This window comes from Mesoplodon mirus (genome assembly GCF_964341445.2).
Source record: "Mesoplodon mirus genome assembly, chromosome: 5".
Classification (NCBI taxonomy): domain Eukaryota; kingdom Metazoa; phylum Chordata; class Mammalia; order Artiodactyla; family Ziphiidae; genus Mesoplodon; species Mesoplodon mirus.
The window spans coordinates 134,982,710-135,001,806 of NC_138980.1; the positions used below are offsets into that span (position 1 = coordinate 134,982,710).

At 34.1% G+C, this 19,097-nt stretch overlaps 1 protein-coding gene across 2 annotated transcripts in view; it reads right to left on the minus strand.

Moving 5' to 3' along the window:
* IPO11 (importin 11) overlaps window positions 1-19,097 on the minus strand; it is a 204,142-nt gene that overhangs the window by 110,795 nt on the left and 74,250 nt on the right. For both annotated transcript variants that reach the window (XM_082621272.1, XM_082621271.1), the window contains exons 17-21: window positions 17,152-17,185; window positions 16,900-16,940; window positions 15,495-15,611; window positions 9,984-10,097; window positions 1,858-1,973 (exon numbers count right to left, since the gene is read on the minus strand). In XM_082621272.1, the coding sequence (XP_082477398.1) occupies window positions 1,858-1,973; window positions 9,984-10,097; window positions 15,495-15,611; window positions 16,900-16,940; window positions 17,152-17,185 (422 nt within the window). The remainder of the gene's footprint in view (window positions 1-1,857; window positions 1,974-9,983; window positions 10,098-15,494; window positions 15,612-16,899; window positions 16,941-17,151; window positions 17,186-19,097) is intronic.

The window sequence follows — 19,097 nt, forward strand, 5'->3', positions numbered from 1 at the left end:
GACTTTATAAATCATACACAATATGCTAACCACTTTACAAACAGTATCTCATGCTCACAACAACCACATCAGGTAGAAATTCTTTTTCCTCATTTTACAGAAGGAAAGGCTCACAGAAAATGATTACAAACCTAATGCAGTGGTATACATGGGATTGGCCACCTACATCTGCTTCCAAATACGAGTTCTAACCCGTTAAGAAAATTATATTAAGAAGTGTGTACCCTGATTCTCTAAATAATCTTAGCTTTAATAAATTTGATAAATTTTTTAAATGTATCCTAATGATTTAATTTTGTTTACATATAACGAAAGGCTAGGAAAAAATTACCATTAGTAGAGCAATGCACTTCTATTATTACCTGTTCATATAATCCCTAAAAAATTTATATACCTCTCATTAACACATTAATATACTAAATCTGTAATTATATTGAAAAGTATATGAGTCTGCCTCTTTATTATAACTAATATTTTTAATCTTTATGATAGATATCATATACATATGGTTACAGAAAAGTATCTGTGTGCCAGAGATTAATGTTTTAACTTGTAATCTAGAGTAGAAGTTGGCAAACTATAGCTCATGGGCCAAACCAATACCCTTTTTCTGTAAGTGATGTTTTATTGGAGCATAGCCATGTCCATTTGTTTATATATTGTCTGTGACTGCTTTGGTGCTGAAACAACAGAGTTGAAGAGTTGGGACAGAAAGTACATAGCCCATGAAGCCTAAAATAATTACCATCTGCTCCTTTAGGGAAAGCGTTTGCCAACCTCTGATCTAGAGTAATCCATCCTGCATGAATAAAAATATATGAATATAAGAGGCTCCAACACATGCTAACTTAAAATCATTTAAGTCACTTAAGTTCAAACAACATAACCTAGAAAAGAATACGAGAAACACAAATTGCAAATTAATAAGTATCTACCTAGTTATGTTTTTAAATTGTTCATCTAGTATTCTGATACAGATCATTAATTTTACCATTTGCATCAAAGACAATTTCTTAGAATCAAAAAACTGTTCATTCCTAGACATCCAAGCAAAACTGAAGGAAGGGAGGGAGGAAGGGAAGAAGGGAGGGAAGGAGTGAGATACCACAAATGCTTATTTTTTCTGTGGTTACTTTCTATGATTTGCTTTTTTAATTCCAATACTAGGTTTTTAATTAGAACTTTAAAACCTTTCCTGTATTACTAATTACATCTTAAATAAAGATTGGCCCTGAAGAAAACTGCTGCCATTAGTAAGATGAAGAAAAAAGATTTCTAGTCAATGCTCAGTCTGTATTTACTTAACTCCAATTCATTCATTTCACAGTTTGCAGCTCTGAGATGCCACAGAAACAGGGTTTGTTTGTTTGTTTTTTACCTCTAAACACTATGTACTACTTACTCAGTAAAATAATAAGCCAAGACTAAGTAGCATTAACATTTAGGGCTGAGGTATTCTATCTCAGTACTTACTGGGTAAAGTAGTAAGAGGATGAAAATAACTCAGTATCCCCCAAAACATCTCATTTAACTCGCTGGAAGTTTTATGTCAATTTTTAGTTTTGATCAAGATTCCCCATTTTACATTCCAAATTCCAAAAGATGAAATTCAGCTGAGTTCTTACTGAAACTTCCTCTCTAACTCTGACTATTATAAGCCTACATTGAGTGACAGCCGCCAAGAAAAGTTGGAGCTATGTATTATGTTACCCAGTTCAGGGAAACTGACTTTATGTTTTTTGTTTTTAAATGCTGAGTTTTTAAGCCCTATTACATGACCTTTGCTTTATTGCCATGAGTAGGGAAGGCCAGGAAAATAAATAAATAAGATCCACGGTATCAAGTTTTTCCTCTTACCATAATTCTAAACCATCTTCCAGAAGATAAACATGTGGAGGCTGGGAAACATCTGTACTCAGTTGAATAACTGGGAGCAGGAAAGGGTACAGGTTCTTGCTGTCTGCTCCTAATCCCTATGGGAAGTATAAATAAAACTTAACATAAGATACTCTAAGGTCCCACCTCCCACCAAAAAATCACCTATCGTATTTAAAAGCCCTAAAACCAACTTATAAAAAATCAATCAATCAGATTTTAAAAGAATGGTTCTAATTATAAGCACTACTAAAACAAAATTAGTTCTGTTTACAATTGGAAAAAAATATTATTCAATTGCCTAATGGTAGTAAAACCATATACACCAAGGCTACACACATCTGTTCATTTTAAGAGATTTCTCATACAAATATTTATTTTCCCTTCTCTGACGACTGAAGAGGTGTTAACAATGATGTATTAAATTCTACAAATTATCTCACCTAAATAAGCTAAAATGAACCCAATCTAAATGTTCATCAGTAAGATAATTAAATTATAATACCTTCATATTCTAGAATACTGAGGAGCCATGAGAAAGGATTAGGCATGGAATGAAAACAATCTCAAAAATAATGACAAATTGGGATTAAAAAGGAATGTGTATAACAATTCCATATGCCAAACAATTTTTTAAATAGCTATGTATCTGATATGAAGATACATGCATAAAAATGTTTCTTGGGAGCAAACAGAAAAAACTGTTGACACTAGTTAAATATGGATATTGGAAAAGGATGTTGAAAGAAGGTAAAAGGAGTCTTTTTTTAATGTGTGCATGTTTTTTAATGAAGAATTTCTGCTAATATTTTTAATGAATTAAGAATACAAAGATGGGGCTTCCCAGGTGGCACAGTGGTTGAGAGTCCGCCTGCCGATGCAGGGGACACGGGTTCGTGCCCCAGTCCAGGAAGATACCACATGCCGCAGAGCGGCTAGGCCTGTGAACCATGGCCACTGAGCCTGTGCATCCGGACCCTGTGCTCCACAATAGGAGAGGCCGCAACAGTGAGAGGCCCGTGTACCGCAAAAAAAAAAAAAAAAAAAAAAGAATACAGAGATGGAAGAAGAGGGGGTTTTAATTTAAAATTCTACTTTGACTAATTACTGTCTTATGGAGGTTGACTCAGTATAATCACACTAAATCTAAGCACTTTGAAAGAAACAAAAAGGATAGAAAGTCAATTTTTAATTCATAATAATCTCTATAATCTGATAAACACAGAAAGGAAACCAAACTATCAAACACCTCCTCACTTAGAAAATAATTCAGATGTCAATATAGTTGACATATAATTACAATGCAACAAAATATATATGTATTCCCCTTTTCATGACATATATTTGTGTGTATATATATGAATTTTTATCAGTGAGGTATAGATACTTCAGTGGAAATACATAAAGTTTATCCTTAAATATGTTAAGTTTGGCCCTTTCTATAACTAAGCATCAGTTGAAAGACTTTATTAAAGATTTTTCCAAAGGAAGAGATTTATAAAAATGTCACATTTCATAAAGTAGTAAATTGGGCCTTAAAATTCAGTTAAATTTCACTCTCCATAGTTCAATTCTTAACAGAACAACAAAAAAGAAAAAACAGGAAAAACTAGTCAAGTTCATTTTTAATATCAAGTAGACTTAATATTTCCTAGGAATGTCAGAATCTACTTACTTAGTGCACATTCCAATGAGCACAGTATGCTAGCATTAGCAAAATTAAAGTAAGCAACTGCTAAATACATAAGACTCTCAGTTAAAGCCTGAAGAAATTTACCTTTGTAAGCTAGTGGCTTGAAGAATGTGTCCAATCCCAAATATGCAGCTTTAAGTAAATTTATTTGAACATTCTTTCAATCCACAACTGTAACTGTAAGACACTGTCTACAATACTATGAAATAATTACAGTTAGAGCTACAAGATGTTGTCTACAATACTATGAAAGCTCAAAAATAAAGTCATCAGTTATTAATAAAATTATCATAAATGCTTGAAGGGGGAAATCATATTGTACTATAATTATATAAAACATAAGAGGAATTTAAAATTAGGTGAAAGGTATAAGAAAAGCTCTCTGTACGATCTTTGCAACTGCCTGTGAATCTATAATTTAAGTTAAGAGGGGAGAAAAGAACAACACTCTCTAAAAATTGCTATTTCTCAGGTTATTGTCTTTGGTTCTCCTCTCATGTCCCATGTACACGATGATAACGTCCAAATCTATTATCTACAACCAAAACCTCTGAACTCCAGATACCCCAAATGACACAGGACATCATCACCCAGAAGGCATCTCAAACTCTCAAGTATATCAGTGAACCAACTCATTGTCTTCCTAAAAAAATGGTTCCTCTTCCTGCATTTCCTAACTCAAGTGACATGAATCACTATCTAGAGATAAATTATATCACAACTACCTCCTGGTTCTTCCTCCTCCTCACCCCAAATCTAAACAATCCTTAATTCTATCTCTCTAATATTTTTCAAATTTTTCCCTTTCTTTCCATGGCTTTACTTCAGGTCATCATCTCTTTCATGGTTAACAGAAAAGCCTCCCAACTATTTCCTTGACCTTGGTTTAACCCCATTCCAAACCAGTGTCCCCACTGGTTCACTGCTTACCTTTCTAAAATACAAAGGATAACATTCCTTCCTCTGAACTTCAAGAGATGTTCTTTATGTCTTCCTAACCAGACCCCCACACCCAAGCTCAGGACTCTACATCGCAGCTATACCAAACAACTCCGTACTAGAAATCACTGTTAACTTCTGCAGAAAGCTGACAGACTTAACACGTGCATTTCCTACTGTGCTCTCCCAAGATCCACTAAAAGGATATATGAGGATGTGCTTTTAAAGACCTAAAACCGTAAGTACAAAGACAGCAATAAGAAGAGATAAAAGCAACTCATTTTTGGAAGTGGGAAAGAAAGACTGATTTAGCAGACTCAGATAATGAAAGCTCAAAGCCAGCAGTGAAAAAGGGCAAGAAACCACCTGATTTATATCACAGAAACTCCAAAAGACTCAGGAACTGATAGCTCAAGGTATTTTGGGAAGGGGAAGTTGAAGAGGAGGTATTAAAAATAACAGGACCTCTAGAAGGTATTTTAAAAGACATCTGATGACAAGATCTCATCCAAGTGCAACAGTCAACAACTGGCCCTCTCCTAAACCCAGTATAGAATTGGCCATTTAATTTCTGGTTAAGTAAAACAAATCGTCTAAGGACAGGGAGATATCAGGTAATCAAGACTAAGGATACTATATAAAACAGGGAGATATAACGTAACAGACGGGAGACTGACGGATCTTTCACTAAGGAAAGATCCGAAAAACACGGAACCGAAACATCTGTCCCGTACAAAAAAAACCTCCAGCTAGATTATCCTAAAGAAAAAAATCCACAATCAGCAAGCTTTGCATACATACTTAACCCTTCCAATTAGCTTTTTAGTGCCCACTCTTAAATTTATACAGACAAAATGTTGATATAGCTCTTTTAGTTGGGTGATGGTTACCTAACGATTCATTATACTGTTCTTCCTTCTTTTGTACATGCTTCAAATTTTCACAAGGGAAAAAAAAAAAAGAAAAGCAGGCAACCAAGGATCAACATATATGATTAAAATATCTAATACGAAAAACAGAGAACAATAAAATAGAAAACAGCAACTTGAAGGAAACAGAGACCACACATAGAGATGAAAGCTTAGAAGAATACATCATTAATATCCTTGTCAGAATAAAAGAAAACATTGTGTTCATGAAAAAAAAAATGAAATGCTGTAAAATGATTATTCAACAATACAAAAAAGAACTCATCGAAGGGGGAGGGGAAAAATAGGATATGGGATGAAGAGACACAAACATGTATAAAATAATCAACAAGGATATATTACACAGCACAGAGAAATACAGCCATTACTTTGTAGTAACTTTAAATGGAGTATAATCTATAAAAATATTGAACTATGTTGTACACCTGAAATTAATATGATATTGTAAATCAACTATACTTCAATAAAAATAAACAATTTTTTAACTTAAAAAAAAAGAACTCATAGACCTTAAAAATATTATAGCAGGAAAGAAAAACTCAATATAAAGGGTGAATGATAAAGCTGAAGAAATACCCCAGAAAGTAGAGCAAAAGGACAAAGAGAAGAAAAAGCAGAAATGAAGAAAAATACAGGGCTGGTTCATTCATCTATCATCTAAGTAATAAGAAGTTCAGAAAGAGACAAAAGAAAAACATGAAGGTGCAGAAATAATCAACAAAACACAGTAGACTTATCTAGAACCCAAGAACACGAGTTTCCAGTTTACAATATCCACCACATGTCCAGAACAGTGGAATAAAAATACATCCACATCATCATGAAATTGAAAACAGGAACACAGAGAAGATCATACAAGTTGCCAAAGGGAAAGGAGAGATGAAACATTCAAGAAACGAGAATTAAAATGGCTCAGGATTCCTAAAAGCAACTCTAGAAGCTAGAAGACAAAAGAAAAATGCCTCTAAAATTTTGAGGGATAATCTAGAATTTTACACTCAGCCAAACTATTAGTCAATGTGACAGCTGTAAGACATTTTCACACATGCAAAATCTGGAGAAAATTTACCTCCCATGTACCTTTTGCAGAATGCCACTGGCATTCATGGGCTCCATCAGAAAGAGGAAGTAAAATAAGGAAGAAGACAGGTACAGAAAACAGGCATCCTATAGAAAGGACAGGCAAGAAGAACCCTTTAGATGACACTGAAAGGGGATCCAGTTATAACAGCTGTGAACAAACAGAGTAAAGCCAGGCCAGACTAAAGCACGTAAGAATCTTCCAGATTCCAAGATGATGAAAGTAATAAAATACCTGATGTGTGTAAACACACTGAGGGAATATTTAGATAACAAGTGGAGAGAATAGATTCAGTTACATAGAAAACTAAATGTAGCAGGCAGAATTCTAAGATGACCACCTATGATTCTTAACCCCAGTTGTACACACACCATTCGCTAGTTATTCAATCAAATGCTAATTTAGATATTACTTTACAGATGTGATTAAGGTCCCAAATTGAATGACCTTATGATAGGAAAATTATACACGTAAGCCTGACCTAACCACATGAACCCTTTAAAAGAGAGTTTTCTTTGGTTACTTGCATAAAAGAAAGTTAGAGATTCAAAGCCTGAGGGGATTTGACAGCCAAGAATCTCCCCACTGCTGACGCTGAAGATGGAAGGGATCGTGTATCAAGGAATGTGGCTGGACTCTAGGAACTGAGAGGTGCCCCAGCTGACAGACAGCAAGTAAACCGGGACCTCAGTCCTACAGATCAAGGAATTGAATTCTGCCAACAAGCGGACTGAGTATAAAGACAAATCTTCCTCAAAGTCTGCAGGGGAGAACTTAGACTGGCAGACACCTCAATTTCAGCCTGTCAGACCCTGATCAAAGAGTACAGACAAGGTGTGCTGGACCTCTGATCTACAGAACTATGAGTTATTTTGGATGTTGTTTTAAGCCACTACTTTTGTGGTAATTTGTTACACAGTAATAGAAAACTTATAAACTAAGCAAACAAAATTATTATATAGGAGTGAAGATTAGGAGGATGGTTGTACAAGAAAGAAAATTAACCATAACATAATGATATATGCCTTCAATAGACTTTATATAGTCACACAAATAAAAACACTAAATAATGACCTAATTTAAATTACAATCTAACTATATTGGGAGGATGGGAGGAATAGGAGTCATACAGAGGGAAATGAAAGAATTAAAATTTCATCTTCTAAACAGGGTGGTCAAGAGATAATGCCTAAAATGTTTAAATCAAGAATGAACAATATAAGTATGTTACTTAGAGCTAGAGAGATAAAAAGCCAGAGACAGGGCTCTAAGAGTTGAAAGTAGATTCCTCCACCAAATAGGAAATGGAGATACTGCTACTTTTCATAAAAAGTCTTCAAGAACTGACTCCTTAACCTATCTACATACAAAACCGATCAATATATAAACTCAAAAAAAAAAAAAAAAAAGTATCCCATTCTCACATGTCCAGGGGGCTTTACATATGCTGGTCAATTTGTTTAAAATATCTTTACCACTCTCATCCCTGAACCACCGTATCTCATTAACACCTCTTGTTCAACACTATTTAACACCAACACTATTTGGGTATCACCTACAAAGGAAGCCTTCCCTGATGTCCCACCTCACCCTTAAGACTAAGATGGGTAACCTACCAAGTGCCCCACAGCGTCATGTTCTTATTGCTAACAGAGCACTTAGCTATTCAGTCTTCCCCTAGACAGCCACATTCACAAAGAGCTTGCCCTATTCATTTCTGCATCCCAGTGTCGAGTACCATGTACTGCATATTGCAACTGTTCAAAGAATCTTTATTCGATGAATGAATGCCTACTTCCACTGAGGCCAACTACTGCAGACGAGTAAGTTTATTTTCATCCATTATTACACTCCTCAGTCAGAGACTATCAGTCTGGGTTCCCAGAATTTAAAAAATGAAAACAAAAACAAAAACATACAAATACCTACACTAATATCTGCCTATTAAATTTTAAAATTCAAAGGGTGGCTTGTACACCAACTATATTTCAATAAATAAATAAATAAAAATAAAAGTCAAAAGATGCATTGTTTTCCATGAAAGGAAACTTACCTATAACCCTAGTATAATCTTCTCAAAGGACTGAAAAACTTATTTGAAGCTAGTCTCAATTTTAATATTAAATGTTATTTGCTTTCTCCAGGAAGGGCAGGTGATTACTTAGACGGAGGCTTGTACCCCTGGCCTATACAAATACACAGGGTACTTAAATGTCAGGATTAAAGGAAAAGGTCCTATATACTCCAAACATTCCATGCAAGTTACTACGGCTTCCTAAGATTTCCTGAGGTAACACTGCCTGAAGAGACACACCTCCCTCACAAAAATCTCAAATTGAGTCTAAAAACAAATTTGGCAGGGATATAAGGCAAAAGATATGGCGATCACTCTTTGTTCTGACACTTACACGAGCAATCTCAGGCTACTCGTTAACCTTCTCTTAGCCTTTCTATCCCCATCTATAAAACGGATATAATTGTTCAGGATAATCACAAGAATTAAAGGGTAGACAAGAAGAGATGCTAGGCCAGACATTTATTAAAAAGAAAGTGCTTTAAAAAAATTTTTGTATCACTAATCAAGTATCTAAAACTGCCTCAGGAATTTGTAACTGCAAAACTCATCCATAAATATTTAGTGAAAGAATGAATTTATGTTTCAAAAAAGTACCAAGGTAAAAGAGAAAGGTTTTTTTAAAACTAATATTAGACAGGTTTTTTTTAACTTATTAGAACATTTCATAGTAGTAATTCTTAATTTCAAAAGAGATCTCCCCATTGGAAAAAATCTATCAAACTTTGGGGCAAGGCAGTAAAAATCACTTGTGCATCCCTGTAGCCAGATATTCTAAGTCTTGGCATTAAGTGCTTTCCTCACCATACTCTCACCATCAGACTATAATTCACTGTAACAGTTCAAATGAGGACTACAGTCCCATCTCTCTCTCTCCCCCCCCCCTCTCTCTCTCTCTCTCTCTGAAATTTTAGGGTCCTCTCTTCCTGCTGCACATCCCCATACCTCAAAGGCAAGATACTGAAAATCAAATTCATTCCTTCCCTCAAAAGCAATTCACCTGCTTTTCTGCCTTCCCAATATGTGAAAGGGAAAATTTTTATATTAAATCAAGGAAAGAGAGTGAAAATGGAGAGTAACTTTATGCATAAGAGTTCTGAATACCAAGGAAGCTGCATGCAAAGAACAAGTGACTGACTGCACAAATCACGAGTCTACCATCACTGGGGAAAACTACATCCAGTGAAAGAAGTCATCTTTTAAAAGTAGAGAATATTTTTATGTCAAAAAATGCTCATAGTAAACATATAAAAGGTATTTTTAAACTGTTTAGATCACACAAGACAAATATAAGACCTTTTACTATCACTGACAAAAACCACATGAAAACAGCAAAAAAAACTTTAAAGAAGAAACAATACTTAACTAAGAAACTGTGGAGAAGTAACTTGCCTGAACAAGATGAATAAGTGTTGTCAGAATAGCACATCTCAGCATATTGTGTTCTTCACTCTGCTTCCAAAGAAGAGGCAAATACTGTACCAAACACCCTACGTATGGTCGTATCTATCACAACAGGAGTAGAGGAAGCAAAAGAATTATATTAGTAAAGAAGGCGACTTACTTCAAGAAACACTGACAGACCTAATAGGTCCCAGGCAGCAAATATTTAATATTTACTAGATGTAATGTATTAAGCACATATCCTTTTAAAGATACATTAGACATTAAATAGAGACACAAAGCTCCATGGTAAATATTAACAATTTTAAACAAGTACCAAATTTATTGCATGAAATAAAATTTAGGAATAGAAAACAACATACTGAGGCCAATTATTTCTTTAGAATTTAATAGAAAATGCTGTTACATCCTGGTTCTTTTTAATAAAACAGCTTATCTAATTGGAAATTATACTGTCTTAAAAAGAGTTAGCACTTACTCATTCATTCAACAATTACCTAACAGCATCTTCAAAGTATCAGGCCCTGAAGACTAGGCACCAAAAAGAAGAGGATATAAAGGTAGACATACAAATCCTTACAATGAAAAACAATAAATGCAAGGTGAAGATGTTCACAAGGTATGGTAGAAACACAGGAGAAGAAACTCCTTTTCAAAGGATAAAACTGTTAACTCCACTATGGATTAAGCTCACCAGTTTTAAAAATATGCCCTTAAGCACAGCACAGCTTGACATTGAGCTTTTTGGAAAATAAAATGGATCCACACAGAAAATGGACACAGTGCTCCAGCTTCAGGCTTACGGTCACACAGTATTTGGAACTGATCTGATGAGAGTACCCTTGGTGATAAAAAGAAGTACTAGACTTTCACAGCTTGAGTACTATCTATCAATCCCACGGAGTAAAATTTAAAAATTGCTCCCAAAAAGAGTAAGAGTTTCTTTGTTCTGCTTATAGAACATCATATACTAAAAGGGTAGCCAGAAAAAACTGTAGGATTTCTTCCCCCCAGGTTTGGGGGAGGAGGTACAGAAAGATAAGAAGTTAAATATTTGCCCAAATATTTCAGTGAGATAAAACTGAATAAATATTAAGAGACTATTTACATATAAATTCTCAATCATACTATTAAAATAGATATTTATTGAGCACTTAATCTTGCTGAGCACTTAATTTTGCTAAGTGCTGTATCTCAAAGATCCCTCCAATTAATTTATAAAGGCAAACCAATTAATACATAAAAACACAGGTTTCAGAGTACCTAATGCATTCATATTCAACTAAAAACAGCATATAACAGCATGTTCTACTGATAAGGAAAATAAACCAACTTTTGTTTTGAACAAATTAGAGAGAATACTTTCTAAGGCATGGAAGAAAGGAAGTATATGCTACATGAATTATAGACAGGGTAAGTAATAAAACCAAAGCACCCAATTACATTTGAAAGTCATGAAATATTTATATCCCAGTCCTAGTTATTCATTAGAATATATGATGCTCTAAATTAAAATTAATGCTTCAAAGACACTTTCAAAAATCACTCTCAGATTCAGTGTTGCAAAAGACAAAAAAAGGGTTGGCGGATCATCAAAAAATCTACAAACAATAAATGCTGGAGAGGGTGTGGAGAAAAGGGAACCCTCTTGCACTGTTGGTGGGAATGTAAATTGATACAGCCACTATGGAGAACAGTATGGAGGTTCCTTAAAACACTAAAAATAGAACTACCATACGACCCAGCAACTAGCAACTACCATACGACCCACTACTGGGCACATACCCTGAGAAAACCATAATTCAAAAAGAGTCATGTACCACAATGTTCACTGCAGCACTATTTACAATAGCCAGGACATGGAAGTAGCCTAAGTGTCCATCGACAGATGAATGGATAAAGAAGATGTGGCACATATATACAATGGAATATTACTCAGCCATAAAAAGAAACGAAACTGAGTTATTTGTAGTGAGGTGGGTGGAACTAGAGTCTGTCATACAGACTGAAGTAAGTCAGAAAGAGAAGAACAAATGCTGTATGCTAACACATATATATGGAATCTTAAAAAAAAAAAAAAGGTTCTGAAGAACCTAGGGGCAGGAATAAAGATGCAGACGTAGAGAATGGACTTTAGGACACAGGGAGGGGGAAGGGTAAGCTGGGACGAAGTGAGAGAGTGGCATGGACATATATACACTACCAAATGTAAAACAGATAGCCAGTGGGAAGCAGCTGCGCAGCACAGGGAGATCAGCTCAGTGCTTTGTGACCACCTAGAGGGGTGGGATAGGGAGGGTGGGAGGGAGGGAGACGCAAGAGGGAGGGGATGTGGGGATATATGTATATGTATAGCTGATTCACTTTGTTATACAGTAGAAACTAACACACCATTGTAAAGCAATTATACTCCAATAAAGATGTTAAAAAAAAAAAAAGGGCTGGCGATTAGAAAACAAAGTGATGACATGAAAGCCAAACACATTCCCTTAGGGCAGGAGGAAGGAGGTTAAAAAATACATTATTAGGGCAACTGAGGAAATCTGAATATGGACTTGATATTAGAAAATAGTATTACATCAATGTTAAGTCCTCTGAATCTAATCATGGTTATGATTAAGAAGGAGAGGTCTAATATACTGGATGAAGTGTCATGAAGAAATTAGGTGAAGAATACATGGGTAGTGATTTACTGCAACTTATCTGTACATTTAAAATTTTTCAATGAAATGATGTGAAATAAAAAATACTATGCATATACATTCTGAAAATGATTATAACATGAGTTTTTTGGTAGACCAATTATCAGTTATTTACATAATATTTAAAAAACACGTGGAATTAAGAATGTTTTATAGACATTGGGCTAAATAACCCTATAATAGAAACTGAACCACAAGCATTAAACAATTGTGATGAAACAGCACTCATCTTTTGGCACTTCTCCAAAGAAAACAGAATGGGGGGCTGGGGGGGTGCCTACTATGAGCATTATAATTATACTCTTATGAGTTAGTTCATTCTATATAGGGAGATACCCACTTTCATTCATAACACATTAAGAAAAACGTGATATATACACTACTGTGTATAAAATCAATAACTAATGAGAACCTACTGTATAGCACAGGGAACTCTACTCAGTGCTCTGGGGTGACCTAAATGGGAAGGAAATCCAAAAAAGAGGGGATATATGTATACGTATGACTGATTCACTTTGCTGTATAGCAAGAAACTAACACAACATTGTAAAGCAACCATACCCCAATAAAAATTAATTTTAAAAAAGGGGAGAAAAATACTTTGAGACAATTCAAAAAAAAAAAGAAAAAGAAAAACATGTGAAAATCAAATATGTGACAGCCTAAAAAATGTTTTAACAAAGGTTCCATTCACAGGGAAATTTAAAAAGTAAGTCTCTAATGACACCTCATTTTAGGTAACATTTTCAACCGAACATTTAATATTTCACGCTGGTCCTTTAATTTTTAATTTTGTTCTTTTCCTTTAGAAATGCTTAAGTCCAAAGACTATCTACCTGACCTTACACCTGATGATTAACACATTTTTCCTGACTATGTATTTATGGGATCCCTGCACCAGAATAATTTAATTATAGGTCTTCAACTATGCTTTTTAAAAGTAGAGGAAATATAATATTCAAATAATTGCAAGCTATGGTATAAAAATGGTAAGTTCCCTAAAACTTCAAAAACTATTATGTGTCAGAAAGCACTGTTGTAAGATGGCTCAAAATGTCTGCAACCTAGTAAAGAAAAATCAAACTTATATATAAATGATAGCTGAAGGATATATAAATGATGGTGTTGTTCAAAGGTTAACACGGGAAAATGTTAAAGAATCTACTAAAAACATTTTTCGTAACCCTTTCCTACCCACATTCTGAAAACAAAAAGTACTACTGGATAACTATATCTTATTGCTATTTACTAATGACATAGACACCTGAGCTGCTTAGGCTATATGTGTTATGAAAGATGAGTATGGATAGAAACAAAAGCATTTTTAAATTTACTAAGCAAGAGTAATGGGGGGAAAAGGTTTAAAGGTTTGGAGAGATGGGGGTAAGAAAATACATTTCTAAAAGAAGAAAAAAAATCTTTAAGAAATTCCCATTAGTCAGATGATATCTAAATAAAATTATAAAAATTTGCCAAATCTTGCTTATATAATCAATTTTTTAAACAACTTATTGCAATTGTTGGTGATCTAAAGCATACAGAACATCTGTAATAATTTCGTATTCATGAAATCATTTTTTGTGTTTGTGAGTTATCTTTAACTTTACCATTTTATACATGGGGACAGAAGGTTAAAGACCTTGCTCAAGACAAAGAGCAGAGACAGGAACTTGAAATAAGTTTAAAACAGTCTCAATGACCAAACTCTCTCAATGTTGTTTATAAACCTATATCAAAATGAAATAATGTAATTAATATACTAAGAATCCCAAGTGTTAAGAAAACTGTAAGATATTACTACTTTGAGACACCAGGACTCAGATCTGCTCAAAATGATCAACGGTCACTCAAAACTGCAACTGCTGTTAACATACTATAACGCTAAGTTTGAATACTGTCAATGCCACTCAGATGTCTGAACTCTGCTACGTTTCTTAAAGCCTCAAATTGTTTGAGATAATACATTCTAATTCCCACCCAAAGGTTTTTGTGAGGATTAAGTGAGAAGTAAATGCAAATCATCTGGCACAGAAGTTGGAAACTTGTCATTACTCAATAACTGATAGCAATTTTCATCAACTGCTTTAGAATTAATAAACAGGTTCAAGGTGTCAGAATTCACTAATGAATTCAGGAGCAGACTTCAGGACTGTGGACTCGAGGTATTATCTTTCCCTAATACCTCACAGATTTACTCAGCGCTTTTCAAATAAAAATATGCACTGGTAAACTTGGATATAAGAAATTACAGGATAATTATACTGTGATTCCTGGATTATCAATTTTTCACAAAGATTAGGAGTGATAAGGGAAGCTGAATACAGTTAAATAATAATCTACTGTTAAGAACTTTACATATCATTTTTATATTAAACCAATCATGGATATAACATGCACTAGACTGCAAAACACACTCAATTTTTAAGGTACAAATAATAGACTTCTGAGAATATTTGCATTTCCTGACAGACACTTGTGACTATGCACTCAAACACACTAAATTTTAAGAAGTATTATTAAATATAAACTGAGAGATATATAATTTTGCTTTCTAATGAACACCGCTACATTGCTGATCCAAGTTTTTATTTTTTAATTTTAATTTTCTTAGGTCATTTTATAAAAACTCGAGCATAAATGTCAATTTTGATACATAACTGAAATCACAACCTATGAGAATCATTTTAATGATGTTTTAACGCTTAAACAACATATATAAAGCAAAGATATTAATGCATTCTATATATACTCTACTTACTCCTCTAACATCTATTTTCATGCTTTACAACAAAATTACCTGCATGTTTACTCTTTCAATCACACAAGAGAGGACATGTAAAACATGCATCTTTGTGTCACATTCTGTAACTTGCTGCAGTAACTGAAAGAGTAGTGTGAACATGGTTTCCAAATACTGTAGGTAAAAAGAAAAAATAGAAGTTTGGAATAGAAATGTAAAAACTTTTACATACAGAAACAAGATATAAAATTAAATCATAATATCAAAGCAATACAAGACAAAACCTTAGCATTACCTATACAACTTCAAAATGATCAAGGTGCCAATATTTAGGGCAGTGATTTTTTTCTTTATTGCTATTAAATGTGTCCATTTTAGAATTTAATTCAGCTAGACACTGAGTAATGTTTTCAGAGGAAAATTGTATCTAAACGTTTTGTGTATAAATTTTATACTGCTAAACTCAACTTTTAACAGCACTTTGTCATTGGTTTTCCACATATGCCTATTGTTCTGCAAAGTCTACTCATTAAAGCAAAAGGAATGCCATTATTGCAATCACATACCAGCTGTCTAATGTGGCCCTTAACATATGCTGCACAGAGATATAAATTTTTGTAGAAAATACTTGTAATTCTAAGAACAACAGAATATTTCTGACTAGGAAATAGAAAACAAAAATCCTGTATCTGGCTTTTAACTCCTACATCTTGAAAATTATAGTAGGAGTTAACAAATCACAGGATGTCAGATACATAAACATTTGTTCTTTCACATATCTGGTTCATTTTTATATAGATTGGTAAAACATATTTCTTTCATCCAAAAATACCTAGTGATTCTTTTATTAAAGAAAAATTTCTGCTCTACAAGTTTTCCCATCTATGACCCCATTAGAAATATAGGTAGACATTTTATCATGAAGTTTTCTTCTTGTTTAGCCCTGTCAAGAACAACAAACACTAATGCCCCAACCTTACTGACATATTTAACAAGTGCTCACTGAGTACCAATTATGTGAAAACACCAAACTAGGTGCTGAGACTGAGTGAAGGAAAAAAAGAAATGAGTAAGACTTGATATTCTGCTTTTCAAGTAATTTGCAATCTAGTGTAGGATAGACATACATACACAGACAACAGAGGGGGATAACCTAAGGATGAAAAGTAACAGACAAACATGAAATGAAATTACTATGTTTTATAATTGTGAGGAAAAAAAGTTCAGCAGTCCACTCCAAAATAGATGACAAGGTAACTAAACAAAAAACAAGCAGAATAAAGTACACTATTTCAAATTAAAGTTATCAATAAAATCAATCACTTCCAAAAAATCTAATATACTTTTCAAAGCAACTTTAATAAATAACTGATACTACATATATAATTTCAGCTATAAAATAACAACATTCTAAAAGATATAAGCAGAAATTGTTATAAAACCTATAAATAAATATTCTTACCGGTAGAAACTGATCTGTTCTAAACTCAAAATCATCAACAGGTGAAGAGCAGTTAAGGAATACTGATAATATATGAAATTCAGAATATATGAAATTTATCAGGATAAAATATATGTAAAAACCAAATACAACAAACCAATCAAAAATTACATTTTAAACTACCTCATAAATTAATTTTAAAAATAAGTAACAATTTTAAAGTGTTGTTAAAATTCTTTGCAATGAAGTGTTTTAAAAGTTTTTAAAGGATATTTAACTTCAGAGTGGTAGCTGTTTCGATACGGACCTAAAAGAAAGTATACTGTGAATTATGAATCATTCTAGAATTACTAAACATCATTAATAATGAATGACAAAAAAATTTATTGCAAATCGCTTTCTCTACTTAAAGTCACAGAGTACATTAATATCTAGAAATAAAAGGACATTCTCCTTATTTAGCAAGGACTACAAAGAAAACAATAAAAGGACATTCTCCTTATTTAGCAAGGACTAAAAAGAAAAAGTAAAATAGTGTCGATTCCCACCCTTCTCAGTTTCCCATAATTTGCTTAAAGGAGTCTTTAATCCAGTGAGTGCTTCCAGGAAGAAAAGGAATTTGCCATAACACTGTGGAGAGTGTGGCACTGAGAGAAAAGAGTGTGAAGATGGTGTCAGAGGGAAAGGGAAGGTTGAGAAGCAGAGAAGAGAAGCAGGAAAACAGGGTGGACTTGGAGAAGCTGGCGGATGTGTAAGTGAAGAGTGAGGGAGAAGAAGAGAAGGAAGAAGAGGGAGGAGGAAAAAGCACACAAATTCCCATTTGTAACCTCAATTACAGGAAGTCCCTGAAATAACCAAAAGATAAAGTCTGATATTTTCTAAATCCCAAAGTTCACAAATACAGAAAGGTTTGTACAAGTTCTTGACCTTGCCAAATCACACTTTCTTTGTGTATCAGCATGTTACCTGGGAAAATCATATCATGACAGCATAATCTTCCTATTTCTTTTCGAGTTTTACCTGTGACTTGACCAGCTAAATGGGCATGGGCTGCCACACTCAGTTTCCACACCAAGTAACGTGAACTCAAGCCATGATTAAATGCTATATGCTGCTCTGTAAAATAATGTATCTAAAACTTTTATTTCCTGGCTAAGAGCCATTACTTTCTTAGATGCTGCTATGCTTCCCACACCTGTAATAGCAACTGGTTTTTCCTTTGCAGCCATTTTTCACAAAGAAACAGTTTTGATCATTTTATAGGAGCTTCTGAGGTCTTGAGGTACTGATTAGGCATATTCATCAAATGTTAAGTACTCTAGTTCCAAATCCACAGATTCTAAGAGCCTAGAGTGCAGCTGTTTTCTCACCTGGCTTTTCTTTTTATTCACTGTTTCTAAAGGTAATATGAGTATTTCTAGATTTTTTACTGATTTAACAAATGTGCTGATTATCCAATACATGCAAAGCACTATGCCAAGTGTTCTACTATGAAATGACCTAATGAAAAGATGACATACTCATGCAATTAAAAATATTCAACAAGGAGCTATAACTCCCAGGCATTGTGTTGGGTGCTGTGGGGAAAAAAGCTGAGTAAGACACACCTAGTCCTTGTCCTCAAAAAGCTTACAATCTAGCAGGGGGGAAAAAACACCCAGATATTAAATAATTATCAATAAAAATGGCTAATGTGAAGAGCTTAAGAACAGGATAATCTCCCTGAGGACATGAACTATTTCTAGTCATCTTCAAATTGTCAGCATTTAGTACAGTGTAAAGCATATAACTGGCACTGTGGCAATAATTTAATTCACAAACACCAGGACTTGAAAGCACCCCCCAAAAGGAAATCAAACTGTCAGATCTTCCTCCACAAAAGGACCAGAGATGCATTTAACCCATAACGATGACATTTACACAAATAAGTACAGGAAAGAGACATCTGAATGAAAACTAGCTGTGTTTTCCCTCCTAACAAAGGGAAGAAGTCAGTGCAGTACTGCGTGCAGAGAAAAAGATGAAATTAATCATGATGCACTCTAGCTTAACTGCAAGACTAGGAAGCCAGATCATAAGGGAAAACAAAAAGCACACAGTTTAAGAAAAGAGTGGAGCATTTAAAATATGACAAACACAAATAAGAACAAAATTAGCTATTCCTGAGCTATAAAAGAAATAGGAAGTACTTACTGCATAGAGACAATGAACTTTGCAGC